At 40.5% G+C, this 20,346-nt stretch overlaps 3 protein-coding genes across 8 annotated transcripts in view; 2 read left to right on the top strand and 1 right to left on the bottom strand.

The window, feature by feature from the left end:
• ARL5B (ADP ribosylation factor like GTPase 5B) overlaps positions 1 to 390 on the bottom strand; it is a 29,236-nt gene extending 28,846 nt beyond the window's left edge. Inside the window, exon 1 of the mRNA XM_030320894.2 lies at positions 24 to 390. Coding sequence (XP_030176754.1) covers positions 24 to 72 — 49 coding nt within the window. The 5' untranslated portion in view covers positions 73 to 390. The remainder of the gene's footprint in view (positions 1 to 23) is intronic.
• A 4,761-nt stretch (positions 391 to 5,151) lies between these two features.
• Positions 5,152 to 20,346, top strand: part of NSUN6 (NOP2/Sun RNA methyltransferase 6) — a 73,580-nt gene continuing 58,385 nt past the window's right edge. For 5 of the 6 annotated variants that reach the window (XM_030320890.2, XM_030320888.2, XM_030320889.2 and 2 more), the window contains exons 1-3: positions 5,152 to 5,702; positions 7,700 to 7,855; positions 9,700 to 9,779. In XM_030320890.2, the coding sequence (XP_030176750.1) occupies positions 5,628 to 5,702; positions 7,700 to 7,855; positions 9,700 to 9,779 (311 nt within the window). In that variant the 5' untranslated portion in view covers positions 5,152 to 5,627. Of the gene's footprint in view, positions 5,703 to 7,699; positions 7,856 to 9,699; positions 9,780 to 20,137; positions 20,327 to 20,346 lie in introns of those variants that run through there. The other variant, XM_030320892.2, reaches the window with a different exon arrangement.
• On the top strand, positions 13,427 to 14,643 carry LOC115517848 (60S ribosomal protein L23a-like). Its single transcript, XM_032593835.1, is given in 2 exon segments — positions 13,427 to 14,233; positions 14,235 to 14,643. Coding segments are annotated over 2 exon segments (474 nt in total). The 5' UTR covers positions 13,427 to 14,125; the 3' UTR covers positions 14,601 to 14,643.

The raw sequence follows: 20,346 nt of genomic DNA, 5'->3' as shown, positions 1-20,346 counted from the left end.
TTGCGCAGCTCCATCCTTCTCACCTTGGTTACAGAAGAGGCTCCACAGTTTAGCGAAGATCAGCCCCATCATGAGCACCTGGGCGGGCCGCGGGGTCCCTCAGCAGCAGGTGCCGCTGCGCCGGGCCCCCCACCACGGCGTTGGCTGTAGGGAACCGAGGAGAAGCCTACTGAGACCGCGCGGCGACGGCACTGGCTGGCCAAGAAGCCTCGATCGGCCGCTCAGCTACCGGTCAGAAGGCACCGCGCCGAGTCCCTACCGGATAGTCCTTTGTTTCGAGCCAACTGAGCCCAACGCCGACCCGTAGTACCCTCAGTCTGAACCCACCTACCCACCAGAGCCTCTACCAGCCCCAAGCCCCGCCTCCGCTCCGCCTCCCCTCCCGATTCCCAGCCACCCATCGCCGGAAGGACGCGGACTGACGTCGGCGCGCTTGCGTTTACCCACGCTTTCGACGTGGCGTTTCCTTCGGTTTCACTTCCGGGGGGCGGGCTTCAAACTGCCCGCGGAGTGGGAGGTTAGGGGTCGTGGGAGTCGGGAGTTTCCCTAGGTGAGCTCTTAAACTCGGCGCGTTTTGTAAGCTTTTGTCACGTTCCAGTTCTTGAGTCTCTGCTGTTGGGCAAGTGCGCCCTCCCCCGTCTAAATCTAGGGGCAGCTGCAGCTCCTCTAACCGAAAAGCTGCCGCTTGTTGCCCTTTACCGCACGGAAATGAGGAGTGTTTCTCTCACAACTGTCATCGTGGGCAGGCAGGCGAGCTTGGTGTTCTAACGTGATTTTTCATTCGAAATAGAATTGCTTGGGAGACGATCCATGGACTGCCGGTAGCCACAAAGTTCGGGTGTGTGATTAACTTAAAGCCGCCTAGTTGCCACGCATTCGGAATTTTCATGGAGCCCAAATCAAAAAAACAAAACAAAACTTTTCTGAAGCATTAACTGAAAATAACTTCCTTTGATTGAAATGGAATCCCAGTAATCTCTGCCGTTCAACAAAATAGAGGAAAAAGCTCCAAGTGCTGTCCTAGATCAAAGAAACTGAAATTTCAAGAAGGTTGAACTAGGGAATTTAAAAAATATGTATATTATGAACTTAATACTTGGAAGAACTGTCTGCAGCTGGAGTTGAATTCAATTTATTTCTTGGCTAACCTTTTAAGTCAAAAAGCCAATTCTCTAAGCGTTTCAATTCCACTTTGTAATCATTTTTTTATTGTTGACACGACGTTACATTGGCGTCAAGTGTACATCATAGTGATTCAACATCTCTGTCTTAGATGCTCACACAAGTAACTACAGTCTGTCACTGCATTGTACACTATTACACAATTCCACCTTCTTTGCCTTGTTAAGTTCCAACAAATTTAAAAGCTGCATAACCTGGCATGAAACCTAATGCCCCTGAAATCAGTAAAGGAGAGAACTTAATTGAACTGGACTTCGATCAGGTGGTATATTTTAACCCAGGTAACAAGGCCTTTTAACAGGCCAAACCTTCCTTAGCTGTAGAAAGAGGAATGAAATGTATGACTTGTGAAATCCTCCTAGGGTTATGATTCAAAGATTCTTCGGGGCGCCTGGGTGGCTCAGTGGGCTAAGCGGCCGACTTTGGCTCAGGTCGTGATCTCGCGGTCCGTGAGTTGGAGCTCCGCGTGGGGCTCTGTGCTGACAGCTCAGAGCCTGGAGCCTGTTTCAGATTCTGTGTCTCCCTCTCTCTCTCTGCCCCTCCCCCGTTCATGCTCTGTCTCTCTCTGTCTCAAAAATAAATAAACGTTAAAAAAAATTTAAAAACAAAAAAACACAAAGATTCTTGAAGACTTTTATATGGGATGATGTACTCCAACTTTCTCATATTAAAGACAAGTTATAACGTCCCATGTAGAGGAAAAGGTATGTACTGAGCCTATGTAAATTAGTTTATCTGTCAGGATCATGATTTGCCTCCAATATAAATGATTTTGTGTTTGTGTAAACAGGCTTAAAGGGATATTTCTAATCATAGTTTCATTATTCATAAAAAAACCTTTAGATACTGTAACTTAGCCTCTCAAATTGTTAACACATATATATATATAAACTACATTCCACTATTTTCTGGCTTTTGGATCTCCAATTAACAGTTTCTGAAATAAAGCAGTTTTGTTTTTTGCAGAGCTTCGAAGGAAAAAAATTACTTATTAAATATTTTTATGATGGTGTAATGATACCTTAGAAAGTAAATTTGAAGTATTTTTTCACTTTTAATTTAGTGGTGGAATGAATATATTTGAGCAAGGCTGTTGATATTTCTATTGGTGCTATTCTTTCAAAATGTTTGAAACTTTTTTTTTAGAGTAATATCTACACCCAAAGTGGGGCTCGAACTCACAACCCCCAAATCAAGAGCTGCCTGCTCAGTCAACTGAGCCAGCCAGGTGCTCCAAAATGTCTGAAACTTTTATGTTCAAGAACTGTTCTAATTTTTATCATCTTCTCTACAATTTACCTGACAACAGGACTGCTGAAATATTTTTAAAATATTTTTTCACATTAGAAAGTGTTATTTGCCGATTTAGGAATTTGAAATTTTTATTAACTGTAAGAAAAGAAAACCACTCACAACTGAAAAGCGAATATAATTGATTAACAAAAATAGAGTTCCGCATTATCTAAACAGAACTCTGCTGGCATACCAGTATTATCTTTTACAAAAGATACAATTTAGTTCATATTGTATATTTGTATTATATATATTATAGTAGGAATACTTGTCAATAATTTAATCAAACTAAAGAGTTTTGAATAATACACTTTTTAAATATATTTTGAATACACTTTTTTAAAAAAAATTTTTTTAACGTTTTATTTATTTTTGAGACAGGGAGAGACAGAGCATGAACAGGGGAGGGTCAGAGAGAGGGAGACACAGAATCTGAAACAGGCTCCAGGCTCTGTGCTGTCAGCACAGAGCCCGATGCAGGGCTCGAACCCACGGACTGCGAGATCATGACCTGAGCTGAAGTCGGCCGCTTAACCTACTGAGCCACCCAGGCGCCCCTGAACACACTTTTTAAACTTAAAAAACACCTTTGCTAATTTTTTTCTGAAAACATTCCTTTAAAAACTTTTAAAAACTAATTTCAGCGTAGCCTTAATCCAAAGAAGGTATCACTGTTCTATGAAATGTTACTATTTGAATATATTTTGAATTCATGAAAGAAAAAAAAATCATGAAAAAGGAACGTGATAATACTGTCATTAGGATTATAACTTAGTTTCTGAAGTGTTAGTTGGAAATAACTTCCTTTAATTAAAACCCAATGCCAGTAATATTTCTCTCCAGTTCACTAAATTTTAAGAAAAAGATAAAAGTACTGTACATAAAGCAAAACAAATTAAAATTTCAGGAAAAAATGAAACATTGAACAACTAGGGAGTTAAAAACAACAACCTGTAACTACTGTTCCTCACAAGGAACTAATTATCCAAATTTAGATAGTACTTAGAAGAGTTGGCTACAGCAGGAACTGAATTCAATTTATTACTGTTAACTAAGATAAACTGCATGCATGGCTTGAACGAAGAGTTCAGGACAGCATGTTCTGCCAACTAGGAATGAAACTTTTCAAAAACAAACAACTCTCCTACACTATTAAGATTATGTCCACTTTGACTTTAGCCTCCAGATGAGTTGATAGATTTCCTGCCTTTCTAGGCTTTTTTTCCTAATCCCCTCATACCTTCTTCATGAAATTGAATATTTTGGAATATGCTTGGTTTTTGGTAAGGTTAAGCTTTGGAGCACTACAAACTAAGACTTAAGATTATAAGATTGTACCTAAGATTTTTTTGCTCCTCCACATGGGCAGCCATATTATCCCATGGAGCAAATACAACCTAAATGACCCGTATATGGGTATATTCCTATAGGGCTCTTCCTTTGCTTAGACAATATGTTTGCACTATGCCAACTTCAGATTTGGTATGTGTTTGTCTTCGACCCAAGTTTAGAACACTAAGAGGCATCTTCATCAACCTGTCACTACAATAGTGTCTAGACAAGGATAGTCTAAAAGTCCTCAGCACTGTTTATATGTGCTTCACTAGTAAACTAGTTTCCAGCAAATACATGCTTTAACAGTTTTCATTCTCTAGGTCACATAGATGCCTATCCATTCATCTAGTCATTCAACATTTAAGTGCCTATTACATGTTTTGGCAGTGGGTATGCAGTGCAGTGAGATGAAGTCTCTACCCTCGCGGAGTTTACAATCTAGTCCAACTCGTTCCTTCCTCTCCCTTATCTCCTAAATACAGATTCCAACCATTATTGGTGCTAGGGTTGTAATGTTCAGGCTGCAAAAATTCCTTTGGAAATGCCCGATCTAGACATGTTTTCTAATAACTTTTAGATGATTTAGCCACGGAAAAATCCCATGAACTTACTGAAGTATACCATGGTGAAAAGAGTTGGTATTCGTTTTAGATGACAGGTGGCTGTGGTCTTTATCCTGACTTTCTAAGGAGACAATTATTTTTAGCTACCTATTCAATCATAAAATGTCTGACTTTCATTAGGTACCTCCTCCTTTTGAATCCTTTCCTTCATCTGTAACACATAAATTATGTCAAGGTTCTCAGAGCCTTCAAGTATAAATCAACTATGATACAGGTAACTGCTAGCCTCACTCAACTAACTAAATGCTAGGTGTAGGTTTTTAAGTTTTAACGGATCATTCATGGACATGAACCCACCAGTAACCCAGCTTCCGAAAATTTGAATAACGTGGTTCATTCATCGCTGAAGTCAGACTAGTATGCGTTTCTGAAATCAAAGAGTGACTTACAGGTTCAAATAAACTGCCTTTCTCTTTTCTTTGCAGGTCACCCAGCAGGTAACTAATTGGCCCTCTCAACTTATTCAGGCCAGCAAAGCCTTCGACTTAACCCACACCATTTCCTCGTCTGCCCTGACACCCGCCGCAGGCGCAGGACCCAGGTGCTCCCCCGGGCTGCCGCCCCTCCCTGCGCCAACCGCCCGCACGTGGACGCGCCACCCACCGCTCTGGGAAACTCCGGAGACGTGACGTAGCGGCAATTTGCGGCTGCGGATTGGGGGACCGGGGAGGGTGGGCCGCGTCGCCGGAAGTGACGCAGGCCGGAAGCGGCTTTCGGCAGAGGATTTGGGGGGCGCGGTTTTGGAAATTAGGTTCAGAGGGCTGAACGTGCTAGAGCAGGTGCGGGTCGCTTTTCCAGGCCTGTTCGCAACGGTCTCGCCCGTCAGGGTTTTTGTTTGTTTGTTTTTTGTCTCCCCGTCCCCCACCCCCTTTAGTTTTCTTGTGGTGTTTTTGCAACGTGGGTGACGTGGCCTCACAGTGATTTCCGTGAGCGTCCCTAAAGGAGGACCAAGGACGGGTGTGGTGGAGGCGAGGAAGCTGCTCTGAACTGGCGACGCTCGAGAAAGCGTGGATGTACCTCCGCAAAAGCCGAATATAACTTGGAAAGAGCGGCGCGATTTTCCTGGCCATCTGGCGGTCCCGGCGCGTGTGGGTGGTTACTCACTTGACAACACGCTGCTCACTGTTCACTCGGAAAGAGAAAAATCACCGTTTTCCAGCATTTTTCTTGGAGGAGAACAAAACTATCGCCAAAATGTCTATTTTCCCTAAAATATCTTTGAGACTTGAGGTTGAAAGGTACCTTAAGGAGGGTTTTATGAATAAGGAGGTAGGTCAAATAAACTTGGTAGATGATATTTGGAAAAACTCAAATACTTACACACTCTGGAGAAATAGAAAAAAAAAAAAGAGGCCTAAAGCGAAACCTCATCTTGACACCGTTGTTTCTGCCTGGTTTTTTTCGAATGTAAAAACGGCCGGTATCTTCCCCGTAGGGATTTAGTGTTTTCGAGATCAGAGGTGAATGAGGTATATACGTTTCCACCCTTAGGAACGTGGAAGAAGGGAGGGGAACAAAGCGGTTATGTGCCCGGCAGTAGGCGTGGCACTGAAGGGGTTGCAAAATGAGCGCAAAACGATTCCTGTTCTCGAGAACTTAAGTCCTGCAGAGAAGTCACAGCTGCACTCTTGGAGTGTGGCAGTCTGTTGAAAGGGATGCTAGAAGTTGTTAATGCCTCAAATGCCACCCGTTGTGCTAGGTGGCTTGCAGACCTTTACATCTTAATATTCGCGCTCTCTCGCTCGCTCTCTCTTTTGGTAGAGATTGCCTCTCCATTTTAACAGGTGAGAGGACGGAGGGTCCAAAGAGGCCAAAGTGACACCGCTATGAAGTAACAGGACTGAAATCTGAAGCCTGAAGAGCTCAGGTACAATGACAAAATCCAGATCTGGAGTCCCAAGTCCTGGGTTTGTGTCTCTGTGCTTTGAACGAATCATTTCAGAGCGCTTAGCCTTAATTTCCTTTTCTGCGAAAACCGGGGATGTTAAAAATACATATCCTTACAAGGTTGCTTTGGAATATTAATCCTGAGAAAGCAGTTGGCGTTGTTGTGGCACACAGCCCTCAACAAATACTCATTCTCTGTGCTTTTCGCAGTGCCTCGCACAGAAGTCCTCAGTGAATACTGTCTTTGGTTGCCAAGCTTGTGCTCTTTACATTTTACGATCCGGCCTCTAGGCAACTTTGTACTTCTAAGTCTTTGCTTTTCTGTTCAAAGTAAAGCCACCTAAATGTTAATCGTGCGAAGATATTGCTGAAGCTGACTTGTTAGATTTGATTTCTGCATTTTATTTCCAAAGATTATTTAAAAAATTTTTTTAACGTTTTATTTTTGAGACAGAGAGAGACAGACCATGAACGGGGGGGGGGGGGGGGTCAGAGAGAGGGAGACACAGAATCTGAAACAGGCTCCAGGCTCTGAGCTGTCAGCACAGAGCCCGACGCAGGGCTCGAACCCACGAACCACGAGATCATGACCTGAGCCCAAGTCGGATGCTCAACCGACTGAGCCACCCAGGCGCCCCTCCAAAGATTATTTTACGGGACTAGACAGCATGGAAAGAGAAAAGACATTCTCTAGATTTCAGAGAACTTAAAATATAAGGAGCATATTAAGAGAAATAGAGGCATTCAGAAATTTTTCCCAGCGGGTTTAAAAAAAATAAATATTGCTTTTATGAAAGAAGATCCAAATGTCCGTCTTTGACACCACCTCTGCCTCAAACCCGCTAACTGTAAGTGATTTTACGAAAAGGAAAGCCATTACTTTGTAAAAGTATTGGAGGTAAAGGTCAGTTTTAATACACTAGAGAAAGTACTAATACTATGAGGCTGGTGGGTTAGTAGGCTGGCAAGTGGTTTATGAAGATGCTGTGGGGCAGGGTATATTCAGAGATCACAGAAATGGGAGGCGCCTGGGTGGCTCAGTGGGTTGTGCGTCCGACTTCAGCTCAGGTCATGATCTTGTGGTTCTTGAGTTGGAGCCCCACATCGAGCTCATGTGTCAGTGCACATCCCGCTTCAGATCCTTTGTCCCTCTCTCTCTCTGCCCCTCCCCCACTCATACCCTCTCAAAAATAAACATTAAGAAGAAAAGATGACAAAAATGGGAAAATACATGTCTCGTAAAGCTTCAGTTCATCACAGGGAACTTGGTTGGTTGAGTCTTTCATTAGTTGAACGAATGGGTGTTCATGTTCTTAAAATTTTTAGTTCATTTGTTGAGGGACGTTGAAACATTAACTTGTTATTTTTCTCTTTTTCAGGTTGTATCTGCTCTAGGCAAACAAGAAGCAGAAAGGAGATTTGAAACTCTGTTAAATCACTTGTCACACCCTCCATCATTCACAACTGTCAGAGTAAACACACATCTCGCCTCAGTGCAACATGTGAAAAATCTGTTGTTGGATGAGCTTCGGAAGGTATGTGCAAATTTTCTGTCATGTCTATGACATTTCTACAGTCTATGTCATGTTGCTGTTCACTAAAATCCTATGAACATAATGTACTATTCCAATTTTACACCTGAGGAAGTCAAAGATCATGAATGTTCAGTTGTTAAGTGGTAATGTTAGACGTAATGTTAGAACCCAGCACTTGTGATTCAGAATTTATTATAGTGACTGAGTAGGTCACTCAGCTCATCTGGCCTCAGTTGCTTCATCATTAAAATACATATGAACAGATCTGTTCTAACCCTAAAAGTCTGGTTTTGTAATAAGTTACCTGATTAGTGTGTAAATTAAAAGTAAGATGCAAGCATAATCAAAGGGCTTTTATTTATATATTTATTATAGGCTGTGTTATTAGTTTAATGAAGATGTAACATTAAGAAATCTTCAGAAAATTATCACTGATGTTGATTTACTTATTGTTCTTTAATCTCATTAGATTTATGGAATGTTTGTTATATTGTCTGTAAGAACAGTTTTATAAATTTCAAGTTGTGAGAAAATGTGTAAGAACTACCCGCTATGGGATCTGAGTGTATGAGACCCAAACTAGTGTATTATTAATAAGACTTGTAGAAAAAGTAATCGGATTTTGAATATTGATAGTGATAATTTTATTGAGAGTAATGACAGTAAGCAGTTCCTCTAAGCAACTAAATGTAACAAATAACAAAATATAAGCAGTTCCTCTGAACAACTAAAATTAATACTCTTATGCAGTCACGTATATGTTTTCAGGTAGTAGAAAGGAAAGTGTTCTGAGGCCCATCACAACTGTCTATAACTCCTGCAGATCCAGATTATTTTCTTTTCTAGCAAACTATTCCTGGAGTCTACGTATTCTAGTATTCCAGTCCAGTGGGCCTATAGCATCTAGTATACTAGTAACTAGTATCTAGGATAAGGCAGACATTGACTATGGATGGGCTTTGAGTCTCTTAAAGGTTAAGAGTAAGGCAGAAGGTTGACCCCTAAGCACTAGATAGGAAATTGATGGTAGAGCAGTACCTACTTCTAGCAGGAAAGGGGTCTCAGACTATTTATTTTCTTTCTCCTTCCATGATCCAAAACTCATGTGTGTCCTAAAGAGATGTCCCATATGGGATTATGGAGGAGTGGGTGCTTTGTCTCCCCAGAGTTCTCTGGGCCCCATATTGGGATTTAATAATTTAAATTTCATCTGGCTGGTGAGGATGTGGCGAAACTGGAACCTTCATACGTTATAGGTGAGAATGTCAAATGGTTTGGCTTTGGAAGACGGTTGGGAAGAGATGCACATAACTGGTTCTCCTGAGACTGTGTGAGTTGGCCTCAGCACCTATACTCCTGGCCCTGCACCCACTTCTAGTCTGAAGACCCAAGTATGATAGAGGATACTGAAAATCCTGAACTTTTGCCAATAAGCATTTCTTTTCCTCACCAAAACTGACATGGCATCCTGTATTGATTGTATATAATAAATAATATTAATCCTAATCTTTAATGTCCTGTTTAGAGTTTTTCATTGAAAGAGTACTACATGCAATTCTATATTGGATATATGTTTTCAAAATAAGTCATTTTAGGTAAATGCGGGTTGGCTTTTATAAAACCAAACAGTAAGCAAAATTGAACCTTAGGAAGACATAGAGAAGAAGAAAATATGCAGAAAATATAGTTGTTTTGAAGTCTTTGTTCCATAGTATTATGTGGAATAAAGTGAGAATAGCCTAAACCAAGCTTCATGCTCTGCTAGATAATGACACTGAAAAGCTCTGTAAGTTGAAATTTATCAGTTATATTGATTGCTTCATACTTCTGTTTATTTTTAACAGCAATTTAATGGATTAAGTGTTCCCATTCTTCAACATCCAGACCTTCAGGACGTCTTACTCATTCCTATTATTGGACCTAGGTTTGTAACTTTTCCATTTCCAATTAAATTCTAAAAATTTGTCACAGGTTTTATCTTACTGTTGGATAACACTGAGTTTCTGTATTATTAGCCACTTTGTATAGATAGACAAGAATTCACAAGTTCAAAAATGCCAACTTCATACTGTGTCGTGGGAGATGTTACAAAAAAGACTAGGAATGGGCCCAAATACCTTGAAAGTAATGCATTTTATGTCCATTTGGTGCAAAGATTGGTTGTTTTTCCTCCTCCTGTTTTTTTTTTTTTTTTTTTTTAATTTGTTTGTTTATTTATTTATTTAGAGAGGGAGAAGCAGAATCCCAAGCAGGCTTGGGAACCTGACAGCCCAGAGCCTGACACGAGGCTTCAACTCACGAACCAGGAGATCATGACCTGAGTTGAAATCAAGAGTAAGGTGTTTAACCGTCTGAGCCACTCAGACACCCCAGTTGTGGATTCTCTTAATACTATAAGTAAACAAATGAAGTGACTTAGAAAGTAGGAGGAAAGGGGCGCCTTTCCTCTTGTTTTTGGCTCACGTCATGACAGTGTGGAGCCTCCTCAGAATTCTGCCTCTCTCTCTCAAAATAAATAAATTGAAAAAAAAAACCACAAAAAAACATAGAGCTTCCACTGCTAATATAAAACTTTTTTTTTTGAGCTACACAAAAATACAAAGCAACATATTTGCTACATTCATAGGTGATATGTTTGTAAAATTTTATTCCTTAATCCACAGTTACATTAAATTATTGTGTATGTTCTGTAGAACAATGTTCTACTCATTTATGTATTTGGAAGACACGTTTGAAAATTGGGGGAAAAAAGCCTTTTCATATTATAATAGGAATTCATTTCCCCAGAACATTTTAAATCCCTAATTATGGTTTAATTTTTTTGTACCCCTATGAGTTTTATTAAATAGAAAAATGCTTATTTTGTGAAAGCTTTAAAGTAATTTAGTAAAGCAGTCAATAGTAAGGCAGTGGTTTAGTAAGTTAAGATTTATCTGTGCAGTGAAACATGGCCTTTAATGGGGGAGAATTATATGTATCAATAAGAGAAGAATTCACAATTATCAAAAGGAGGTTGCCATGCATAGGATAATTACAAATTTTTTTTTTTTTGTAATTACAAAAACAACTATACATTTATGTATATTTACATTTAGAAGTCTGGAAGCTTTAACGAACCCAACTTTTTTTTTTTAAATAAAGTTACTTTCTTTAAGTTTATTTGAGAGAGAGAAAGAGAGCAAGCAAGCATGCAGGGGAGAGAAAGAGAGAGAGGGAGGGAGGGAGAGAATCCTGAGCAGGCTCTGTACTTCTCTGCACAGAACCCGATGTGGGGCTTAAACTCACATCCTGGACTATTTTTTTTTTTTTTCATAAAGCCGTCATATCCAACTATTAATAGAGGTTAATTCTGAGTAGTTAACTCTGATGAGGTTGGATTAGGAGAAAAGTGGTAAGAGGAGATTTTCACTTGTAACATTTCTGTGTTATATTTACTGCAAGTATATTTACTGTAAGAAATACCGTATGTATTTCTTTTGCATTAAAAAGAAGGAGTTTTTGAGTTCCTTATTTTATTTCTTAAGGTGAAATTTGCAGGCGGTGAAATGGAGAGATCTTAATTATGTGTATCATTGGCTGAATTTTCCCAAATTTGTATAGCTGTGTGGTTAAGATCCACCTCAATCAAGATAGAAAGATGTCCATAATTGTCCCTAATTCTATATAAAGCTATTTCATTCTTTTTTAATAGCTGCATACTTAAAAAAATTTTTTTATCCTTCTGTTGATGGACATTTCATTATTACCAACAGTAAATATTCTTAAGATGTTTCTTTGTGGACTTGCATAAGCATGTCTACAAGATAAATTGGTACCCCATGGAATCACTGGTTCATTGGTCTGTGCATATTTTAGTTTGAGACCTATTGCCTTCTAAAACGTTTTACCAGTCAGGAGCACCTGGGTGGCTCAGTTGGTTAAGTGTCCGACTTCAGCTCAGGTCATGATCTCATCTCATGGTCGGTGAGTTCCAGCCCCGAGTTGAGCTGTGGGCTGACAGCCCAGAACCTGGAACCTACTTGGATTCTGTGTCTCCCTCTCTCTTGCCCCTCCCCGACTTGTGCGCTCATGCGTGCACACTCTCTCGCTCGCTCTTTCACTCTCTCTCTCTCTCAAAAATCAACGTTAAAAAATAAAAAAAATAAGTTTTACCAGTTAATGTTTCTAGCAATATATGAGAGATTCTTAGATCTTAATTCTTTTTCTCTCTTTTAATGTTTCTTTATTTTTGAGAGAGAGAGCAAGAGAGAGACAGAATGTGAGCAGGGGAGGGGCAAAGAGAGGGAAACACAGAATTCAAAGCAGGCTCCAGGCTCCACACTGACAGCCCAATGCAGGGCTTGAACCCACGAACCACGAGATCACGCCCTGAGCCGAAGTTGGACACTCAGTCGACTGAGCCACCCAGGTGCCCCTCAGATCTTTTATTCTTGCTAATACTGGCTATGTTAGCTCTTTTAAAATGTGCAGATAATTTAATTATTTTCTGAATTTAGCAACCCTTTCATCCTGTTCCTTGTAGTGATCTAGGCTACTCATCAGAACATTTATGAACTAAAAAACACAAATGATGAGTTACAACAGGAAAGTATTCAAAAGTCATTTAGGAGAATAGATTCACATACCTACCTTTCACTTCTAAAAGGAGCAAATCCATTCTTTTTTGTTTTTAAAATTCATTATCACTATTATTACCTTATGAGTTTCCACTATGAAAAATGAGGAAGTTCTTTAATTTTATCCCCTAAAACCTCCACCAGCCAGTTTTTATTTACTGTGTTCTTTAGCATTGTAGAGGTTTATAACATTGTTATTCTAGAAGCACAATTCAAATGGATGCAGTGCTTACTTTTAATTCTAATAGTTCATTTCTGAGTTGTCTTGATTGCTCTCTTGGTTAGCAAGTATAGTCCTTTATCAGGTGTGCAGCCCGTCTGCTTCCCGTCTTCAAAATAAGTATTCTCCTCTCCAAAGTATTTACTTTCTTGCTTGAGAATTGCCTGTTGCCTTTATATTTAAACAATAGGTTGACTGATAGTGGTTTCAGGTCCCATGTTATTTCCCTTAACACTTTGTAGACATTGCTTTTACAGCGTCAGGGCGTCAAGTGTTGCTGTGAAGAAATCAGAGGCCGGGGCGCCTGGGTGGCTCAGTTGGATAAGCCTCTGACTTCAGCTCTGGTCATGATCTTGAGCTTTGTGGGTTTGAGCCCTACATTGGGTCTGTGCTGACAGCTGGGAGCCTGGAGCCTGCTTCAGATTCTGTGTCTCCCTTTCCCTCTGCCCCTCCCCTGTTCACACTCTGTCTCTCTCTCAAAAATTAACATTAAGGGGCGCCTGGGTGGCGCAGTCGGTTAAGCGTCCGACTTCAGCCAGGTCATGATCTCGCGGTCCGTGAGTTCGAGCCCCGCGTCAGGCTCTGGGCTGATGGCTCAGAGCCTGGAGCCTGTTTCCGATTCTGTGTCTCCCTCTCTCTCTGCCCCTCCCCCGTTCATGCTCTGTCTCTCTCTATCCCAAAAATAAATAAACGTTGAAAAAAAAAATAAATAAATAAACATTAAAAAAAAAATTCAGAGGCCAAAAAAACATCCTGTCTCCCAGCTGCCCACAAGAGTAGTTTTTACTTGGAGATCTATGAATTCATCATTGAACTTTAGAAACTGGGCTGGGATATAGCTTGATTTTCACTATTCTCTCTTGCTCTTTAGTCAAACAGTATAACTTTTTAGTTACAAGTCCACCAGTAGTTCTGTGAATATTTTTGTTGTACTTTTCTGTATTCTCTATTATAAGGACCCTAGGACTCTGTAGGTTGGATCTCCAGTGCAGGTATTCCTGTGTTGGGGCACCCCAAGACAACCAACCCTCAGGTGCTGTGATTGACAAGAATGAGTCAGGATTCAGCATGTTGTAGTGCTCCTGGGGAAGACTGATTACACAAAAGGATACAAAAGCAAATCTAGAAGGGAAAGGTGCATGGGGCAAAGTCTGGAAGAAGTCAGGCACAAGCTTCCAAGAGTCTTCTCCCCGATGGACTTATTAGAACATGCTTAATTCCTCTAGCAACAAATTGTGACACGAGTAAAATAGTTGCCCAGGAGGGCAGCTCATTAGAGACTAGACCCAGTGGCCAAGGTTTTTATTGGGCGCTGGTCATGTGATCACCCTCTGCCCAGCATGTACCAAAATTTCAGGCTCCCAAAAGGAAAACAGGTGTTCAGAATAAAGCACATTGCTTATACAAACAGTTTAGGAATGCCCTATCACGAAGATGGAGCCGAAGGTGAAGAAGGAAGCCCCTGCTCCTCCCAAAGCTGAAGCCAAAGGAAGGGCTTTGAAGGCGAAGAAAGCAGTGCTGAAAGGCGTCCACAGTCATAAAAAAAAAAAAGAAGATCTGCACGTCATTTACCTTCCGATGGCCCAAGACACCGCATGTCCGAAAGCAGCCCAAATATCCTCGAAAGAGCGCCCCCAGGAGGAACAAGCTTGACCGCTATGCCATCATCAAGTTTCCCCTAACTGCCAAGTCAGCCATGAAGAAAATAGAAGACAACAACACTCTTGTGTTTATTGTGGATGTCAAGGCCAACAAGCACCAGATCAAACAGGCTGTAAAGAAGTTCTATGACATTGACATTGTCAAGGTCAACACTCTGATCAGGCCCAATGGAGAAAAGAAAGCATATGTTCCATTGGCTCCTGACTATGATGCTTTGGATGTTGCCAACAAAATTGGGATCATCTAAACTGAGTCCAGCTGGCTAAATCTAAATATAATTTTTTTCAACAACAAAAACAAACAAACAGTTTAGTATGGAAGGTTTTAAATCAGTGTTGGGAACTGTTTCTCACAGTCTTTTCCAGATGCCAACCAAGGGCGGACCTTGCAAGCAGGCCTTTCTAAAAATAGCCGTCTGAAGCCTGTTGTGTTATTTCGGAGGCTTTATTATCATTTTATTTCCCAGTTCTCTATTTTCTGTTTTTTTTGAAACCCTCTCTTATCTCGGTTACACAACAGAAGTTAAGAACATTGCATTAACGGATTGAAAGTATTTATTTTGAGAGTGCTAGTGCACGAGCAGGGGAGGGGCACAGACAGGGAGACAGAGGATCCCAAGCAGGCTCCATGCTATCAGCACAGAGCCCGACGCAGGGCTCCAACTCACAAACCGTGAGATCATGACCTGAGCCAAAATCGAGAGTTGGACACTTAACTAAGCCACCCAAGTGCCCCACTATTTTCTGTTTTTTATCTTGTTTTTCTTATATACCATTTTTGAATTATTCCTTTTACTTATTTTTAAAAGTACAAAGACATATTTGGAGTTTTTTTCCTTGGGTTTTTGTTTGTGTTTTGGTGTTGTAATACTGTTTAGGCTACTACCTATGTATAGGTCCCATGTTGAATGAATCTTTTCTGTTTATTATTCATTGAGTAGAAACAGTTACATTCACGTAGCTTCATCTCCTTTGTAGTTTGCTCAAAAATGTTATAGAATACTCTGGTTTCTCTTCAGATCGCATAAAAATGTTATAGAATGGGGTAAAATGTGTCCCTAGACGACTAAACAGATGTGTTTTCTGGAAATGCTTTCACCAAGTTTTCCCTAGCAGCAAATTTCTAGTCCTGGTGAGTGGAGCCAATAAAGGTTGAGGCTTTCTGTGAAGACTTCTAGCTCACAGCTTTTTTTGTACGGGGCTTTAAATTGTGTTTCTGCCTCGTTAACTCTGGCGAGGAGCATTGCTCTTGGTTGCTCTTCCCCTTCCCTTAGCTTCTTCCAGGAAGTTTATCCAGATTTCTCCGGGAAACACGGACACGTGCTTGCCAGGGTTGACAGTCCTGTTCCTCTTTCAGCTTTATATGCTGTGAATGGGGTACTGACAAGACCTCAGATCGTCTTTTCTCCACCTGGACCCCCCTGTCCTGGTTCTGAGTAGTAAATACTTGATTAGGCCTCCAGGAGCCTTTCCTTTTCATACCCTGTTGAGGAACTAGGTTTGATCCACATTTCCCTTTGTCAGGCAATTATTCCTCCTCATTGGGAATATAGCTAGCTGTTCCTTAGTTTTATTATAAGCGGCATGTCCTTCTTGGATTGATTTGTTTTTCTCCATTTCTGCAGACTTCAGAAACAGAAATACACACACTTACTCTTTTCCTACTCTTTTACAAGATGCTCAATATCATACAGTTACTGAAAATACCAAAACAGGGGCGCCTGGGTGGCTCAGTCGGTTAAGCCTCAGACTTTGGCTCAGCTCGTGATCCTGCGGTCCATGGATTCGAGCCCCACATTGGGCTCTGCTGTCGACACAGAGCCTGCTTCAGATCCTCTGTCCTCTCTTTCTTCCCCTCCTCTGCTTGTGTGCATGTGCTCTCTCTCTCTCTCTCTCAAAAATAAGCATTTAAAATTAAAAAATCAAAACATAGAGGTTAAACTTTGTTTGTAGATAGTGAGCAATTTTTTTTTTTATTATTTTTTTTTTTTTTAATTTTTTTTCAACGTTTATTTATTTTTGGGACAGAGAGAGACAGAGCATGAACGGGGGAGGGGCAGAGAGAGAGGGAGACACAGAATCTGAAACAGGCTCCAGGCTCTGAGTCATCAGCCCAGAGCCTGACGCGGGGCTCGAACTCACGGACCGCGAGATCTTGACCTGGCTGAAGTCGGACGCTTAGCCGACTGCGCCACCCAGGCGCCCCAATAGTGAGCAATTTTAAAAGTAATTTCTCACCATAAATTCAGTTTCCCTCAGGTTACTTAACAGGATACTTAACATGATACTTAATACTGATGAAGTATATTTTAATGTTGGGAAGATCTTATCATTCGCAACATAATGAAATTGAACATAAGGTGGTGATGCTGCATTTGATGGTATTCATGTCAACTTTAGTGAAAAACCTAGAAGAAAATTGAATGCCAGCCTTCACTTGATATAAGAGTGTTTTTAGGGGCACCTGGGTGGCTCGGTTGGTTGAGCGTCCAATTCTTGATTGCGGCTCACATCAGGATCTCACGGTTTCTGGGATCAAGCCCCACATAGGGCTCTGCACTGACAGCAAGGAGCTTGCTTGGGATTCTCTGTCTCCCCCTCTCTCTGCCCGTTCTTCTCTCTCTCACTCTCTCTTTTTCAAAATAAATAAATAAACTTATTTTTAAAAAAGTGTTTTAACATCCTGTCCCAAACAGCATTTTCTAAAGACTGCATTTAGATTAGTAGAATTTTTGAGGTTAATATTCAGTTCATAATTTTTAAGAACCTCTCCATTTTTTTAATAGTGTACCTCCCTTTTTGACAAAAATCTCAACAAAATATTTTTTAGCAGTTGTGAAAATTTTTTCTTTCCTTCACAACTGAATAACTAATCCAGTAGCATAAATCTCTGGAGATCCAAAGGAGGCCAGATTTGCCTCTCTCAGCCTGCGTGATTTCTGTCTTTCTTATCTTGCTAGTATCAGCACTTTAATATTTCAATTACTATTTATATGAAATAATATGGTACATGCAATAGAATACTCCAGCAATTGCACAAACATTTATGATGAAAACAGATGGCAACCCTGCTGAAAAATACTTGTTGGAATGCAGTAATATGTAACATCTTAAAATTATATTCATGATCTCCTGTTTGGTGTAGAGTTGCTAATATGTGCAATTAAAAAATGCCAAATAAATAAGTTTATGTTTTCATTTATGTTTTAGTGGGACATTCTCATAATCTCAGTTTTTAGTTCATAGACCCCTCATTTTTAAAGCCATTTTAATATTTTTTTCTTAATCAGAGTACCTTCATTCTATTTTCCCTTTTATTTGTATGACTGTGCTATCAGAAAATCCACTTCAATGGTGTTGGTTTACTCCTTTATTTGTAAACATTGCAATAAAAAGTCAAGCTTTTGGCAGGTTTTATGGCCCTGCATCAACTTTGACATGTCCTTTTATCTTTCCTGCCTAAAACTCTCCCCTTCAGGAAAGCTGAATTACACTTGCGTACTTGTTTTTGTACAGTTAGTCCTAGTGTTGAGGGATCTCCAAGACCACTCCCTGGTTTGATGACTCTCTAGTATGACTCCTAGGATTCAGCATTATTTGTGACTATGATTTATTGCAGTGAAGTCATCTGAAGCAGAATCAGTGAAAGGAGGGGGCACGTGGGAAAAAGTACAGGGTAACCCAGTTGAAAGCTTTACAGAATTCTCTTCCAGTGGAGTCACACAGGAAACAGTTCCCTCAGCAACAGGTTTGACAACATGAGATGTTACCAGCCAGAGAAATTTATGAGAGGCTCAGTGACCAGGATTCTTATTCGGGGGTGATCATGTAGGCACTCCCTGCCTGGTACATGCCCAGAAGGAAATTCTGGTCCCCCAGAAGAAAAGTCAGTGTTGGCCATCAACCTTATTATTTATACAGACAATTTAAGCATAGTGAGCTATTCTTGTCAGGTAACCGTGAGTACCCGCCTGAAATCTAAGTTCACAGATGCCAGCCAAGGACCAACCTTATAGCCATGCCTTCCCAAGGAAGGCTAGCTATTCAGGCTTGCTACGTTAACTCTATTTTTTTCTTTGTTTCAAGTTTTAATTTAAATTCTAGTTAACATATAATATGATATTGGTTTCTGGAGTAGAATTTAGTAATTCATCACTTAGGTATAGCACCCAGTGCTCATCACAAGTGTCCTCCTTAATACCCATCATCCATTTAGCCCGTCCCCACTGTCCTCTCCTCCAGCAGTCCTCAGTTTCTCCTTTATAGTTAAGACTGTCTTAAGGTTTGCTTCCCTCTCTCTCTTTTTTTTCTTTCCTTCCCCTGTGTTCATCTGTTTGGTTTCTTAAATTCCACATGTGAGTGAAATCATATGGTATTTGTCTTTCTCTGGTTGAACTTATTTTGTTTAGCGTAATACACTCTGGCTCCATCCATGTCGTTGCAAGTGGCAGGATTTCATTATTTTTTCCATAGTCTTTCCTTCTGTCCTCTCCGTGAAGTGGTTATCCCCATAAAATATTGTGATTCACACTACAAGTTTCCATGCCACAAGACATTTTTTGAATTGGTGCTATGTGGAGGACCCAAGGTTTTACAAAGATGAATGAAACGTAGTTGTTTCATTTAAAAACAGAAAACTTTGGTGTGAGACAGACCGTTAAGAGTGAAGGTGTACATGAAGTGCCATCAGAGCACAGAATAGGAATGACTGAGTAAAAGAAAATTGGTAAAGGTTTTCTGCAAGTGGATGTTATTTCATTGGAGACTTGAAAGTGAGCAGGCAGTAGGCTGATGAGGTAAGATGGGGGAAGGGTATGCAAGGCGGAGAGAAAGAAGTATGGGGGTGTGAAAATGTAAGGTGGCTCATGACAAAAGTGATCAGGTTTGTCTATTCAGTTGCTTTTGCAGAGAGGTTGGTGAAAGATGAGGTTGAAAAAGTTAGGGGAGGCTGGCTGTCAAATGTAAAAAGATTATTTCAACTAAGGAATATTTAGGTTTTTTTTGTTTTTGTTTTTGTTTTTTTCTTTTTGCGCAGAACATAGGAGCTAAAGAATATTAGTGGTGCATAAACTTGTTTTTCAAACTGCATGCAGATCACGATCCATTAGTAGGTTGTAAAATCAATATAATGTCTTTTTAGTATTTTATAAAAGAAATGGGATATTATTTTGTAACGTATCCTAGTGCATTGCACACAGTGAAGATGTTTCATGAAACATTTGATAGATACACACGCACCTACATATGTGTACTGGGTTGTGATAATAAGTGCATTTGTAACATTGGGTTACAGTCCAAAAAGTTTGAAAAAATTTTTGAAAGCAGATGAATTGCAAGACTGTAAACAAACCATTTCGGAGTGTTGTATTTCCAACGATATGGTGACCTAGATAACCTGAAAATGTTTCTGCTACACACAACCTAGGAATACTAAATAAAAAATAGGCCAGAAGATGCACACCTGGGTGGTTGAGAATGTGAGTGAGATATTCAGGGATTAGAATGAAGAGTAACTGAAAACAAAGCATGTGAGCTCATATTTAGGGTTGGGGGATGTGGGAGGGGAGGTAGTTAGTTGGTCTCCTAAACCTAGGGCCTTTTTCTTTTGTTGGTGTGTGTGTGTGTGTGTGTGTGTGTGTGTGTGTGTGTGTGTGTTTGTGTTAGAGCACAAGCAGGGGAGAGGGAAAGAGGGAATCTTAAGCAGGCTCCACACCTGGCACGGAGCCCCACATGGGGCTTGATCCCATGACCTTGGGATCTTGAGACAAAATCAAGAGTCAGATGCTCAGCCGACTGAGCCACCCAGGCTCCCCTAGGGCCTTTCATTTTAATAAGAGGCTATTAACCCTAGGAGCTGAGATGTATCCAGCAGTCAGTGCAAGGCAATAATCAGGAGTTGATCTCTCTTGTGTTAGGATCTGGGTTGAAGAAGACAAATCTGAGAATGTAGAACTATGGTTCATACCTCATAAAGGTTTGGAATTCAAGTTCATA

The sequence above is a fragment of the Lynx canadensis genome, chromosome B4, assembly GCF_007474595.2.
Source record: "Lynx canadensis isolate LIC74 chromosome B4, mLynCan4.pri.v2, whole genome shotgun sequence".
NCBI classification, from domain to species: domain Eukaryota; kingdom Metazoa; phylum Chordata; class Mammalia; order Carnivora; family Felidae; genus Lynx; species Lynx canadensis.
This window is presented reverse-complemented; position numbering and strand designations above follow the sequence as displayed.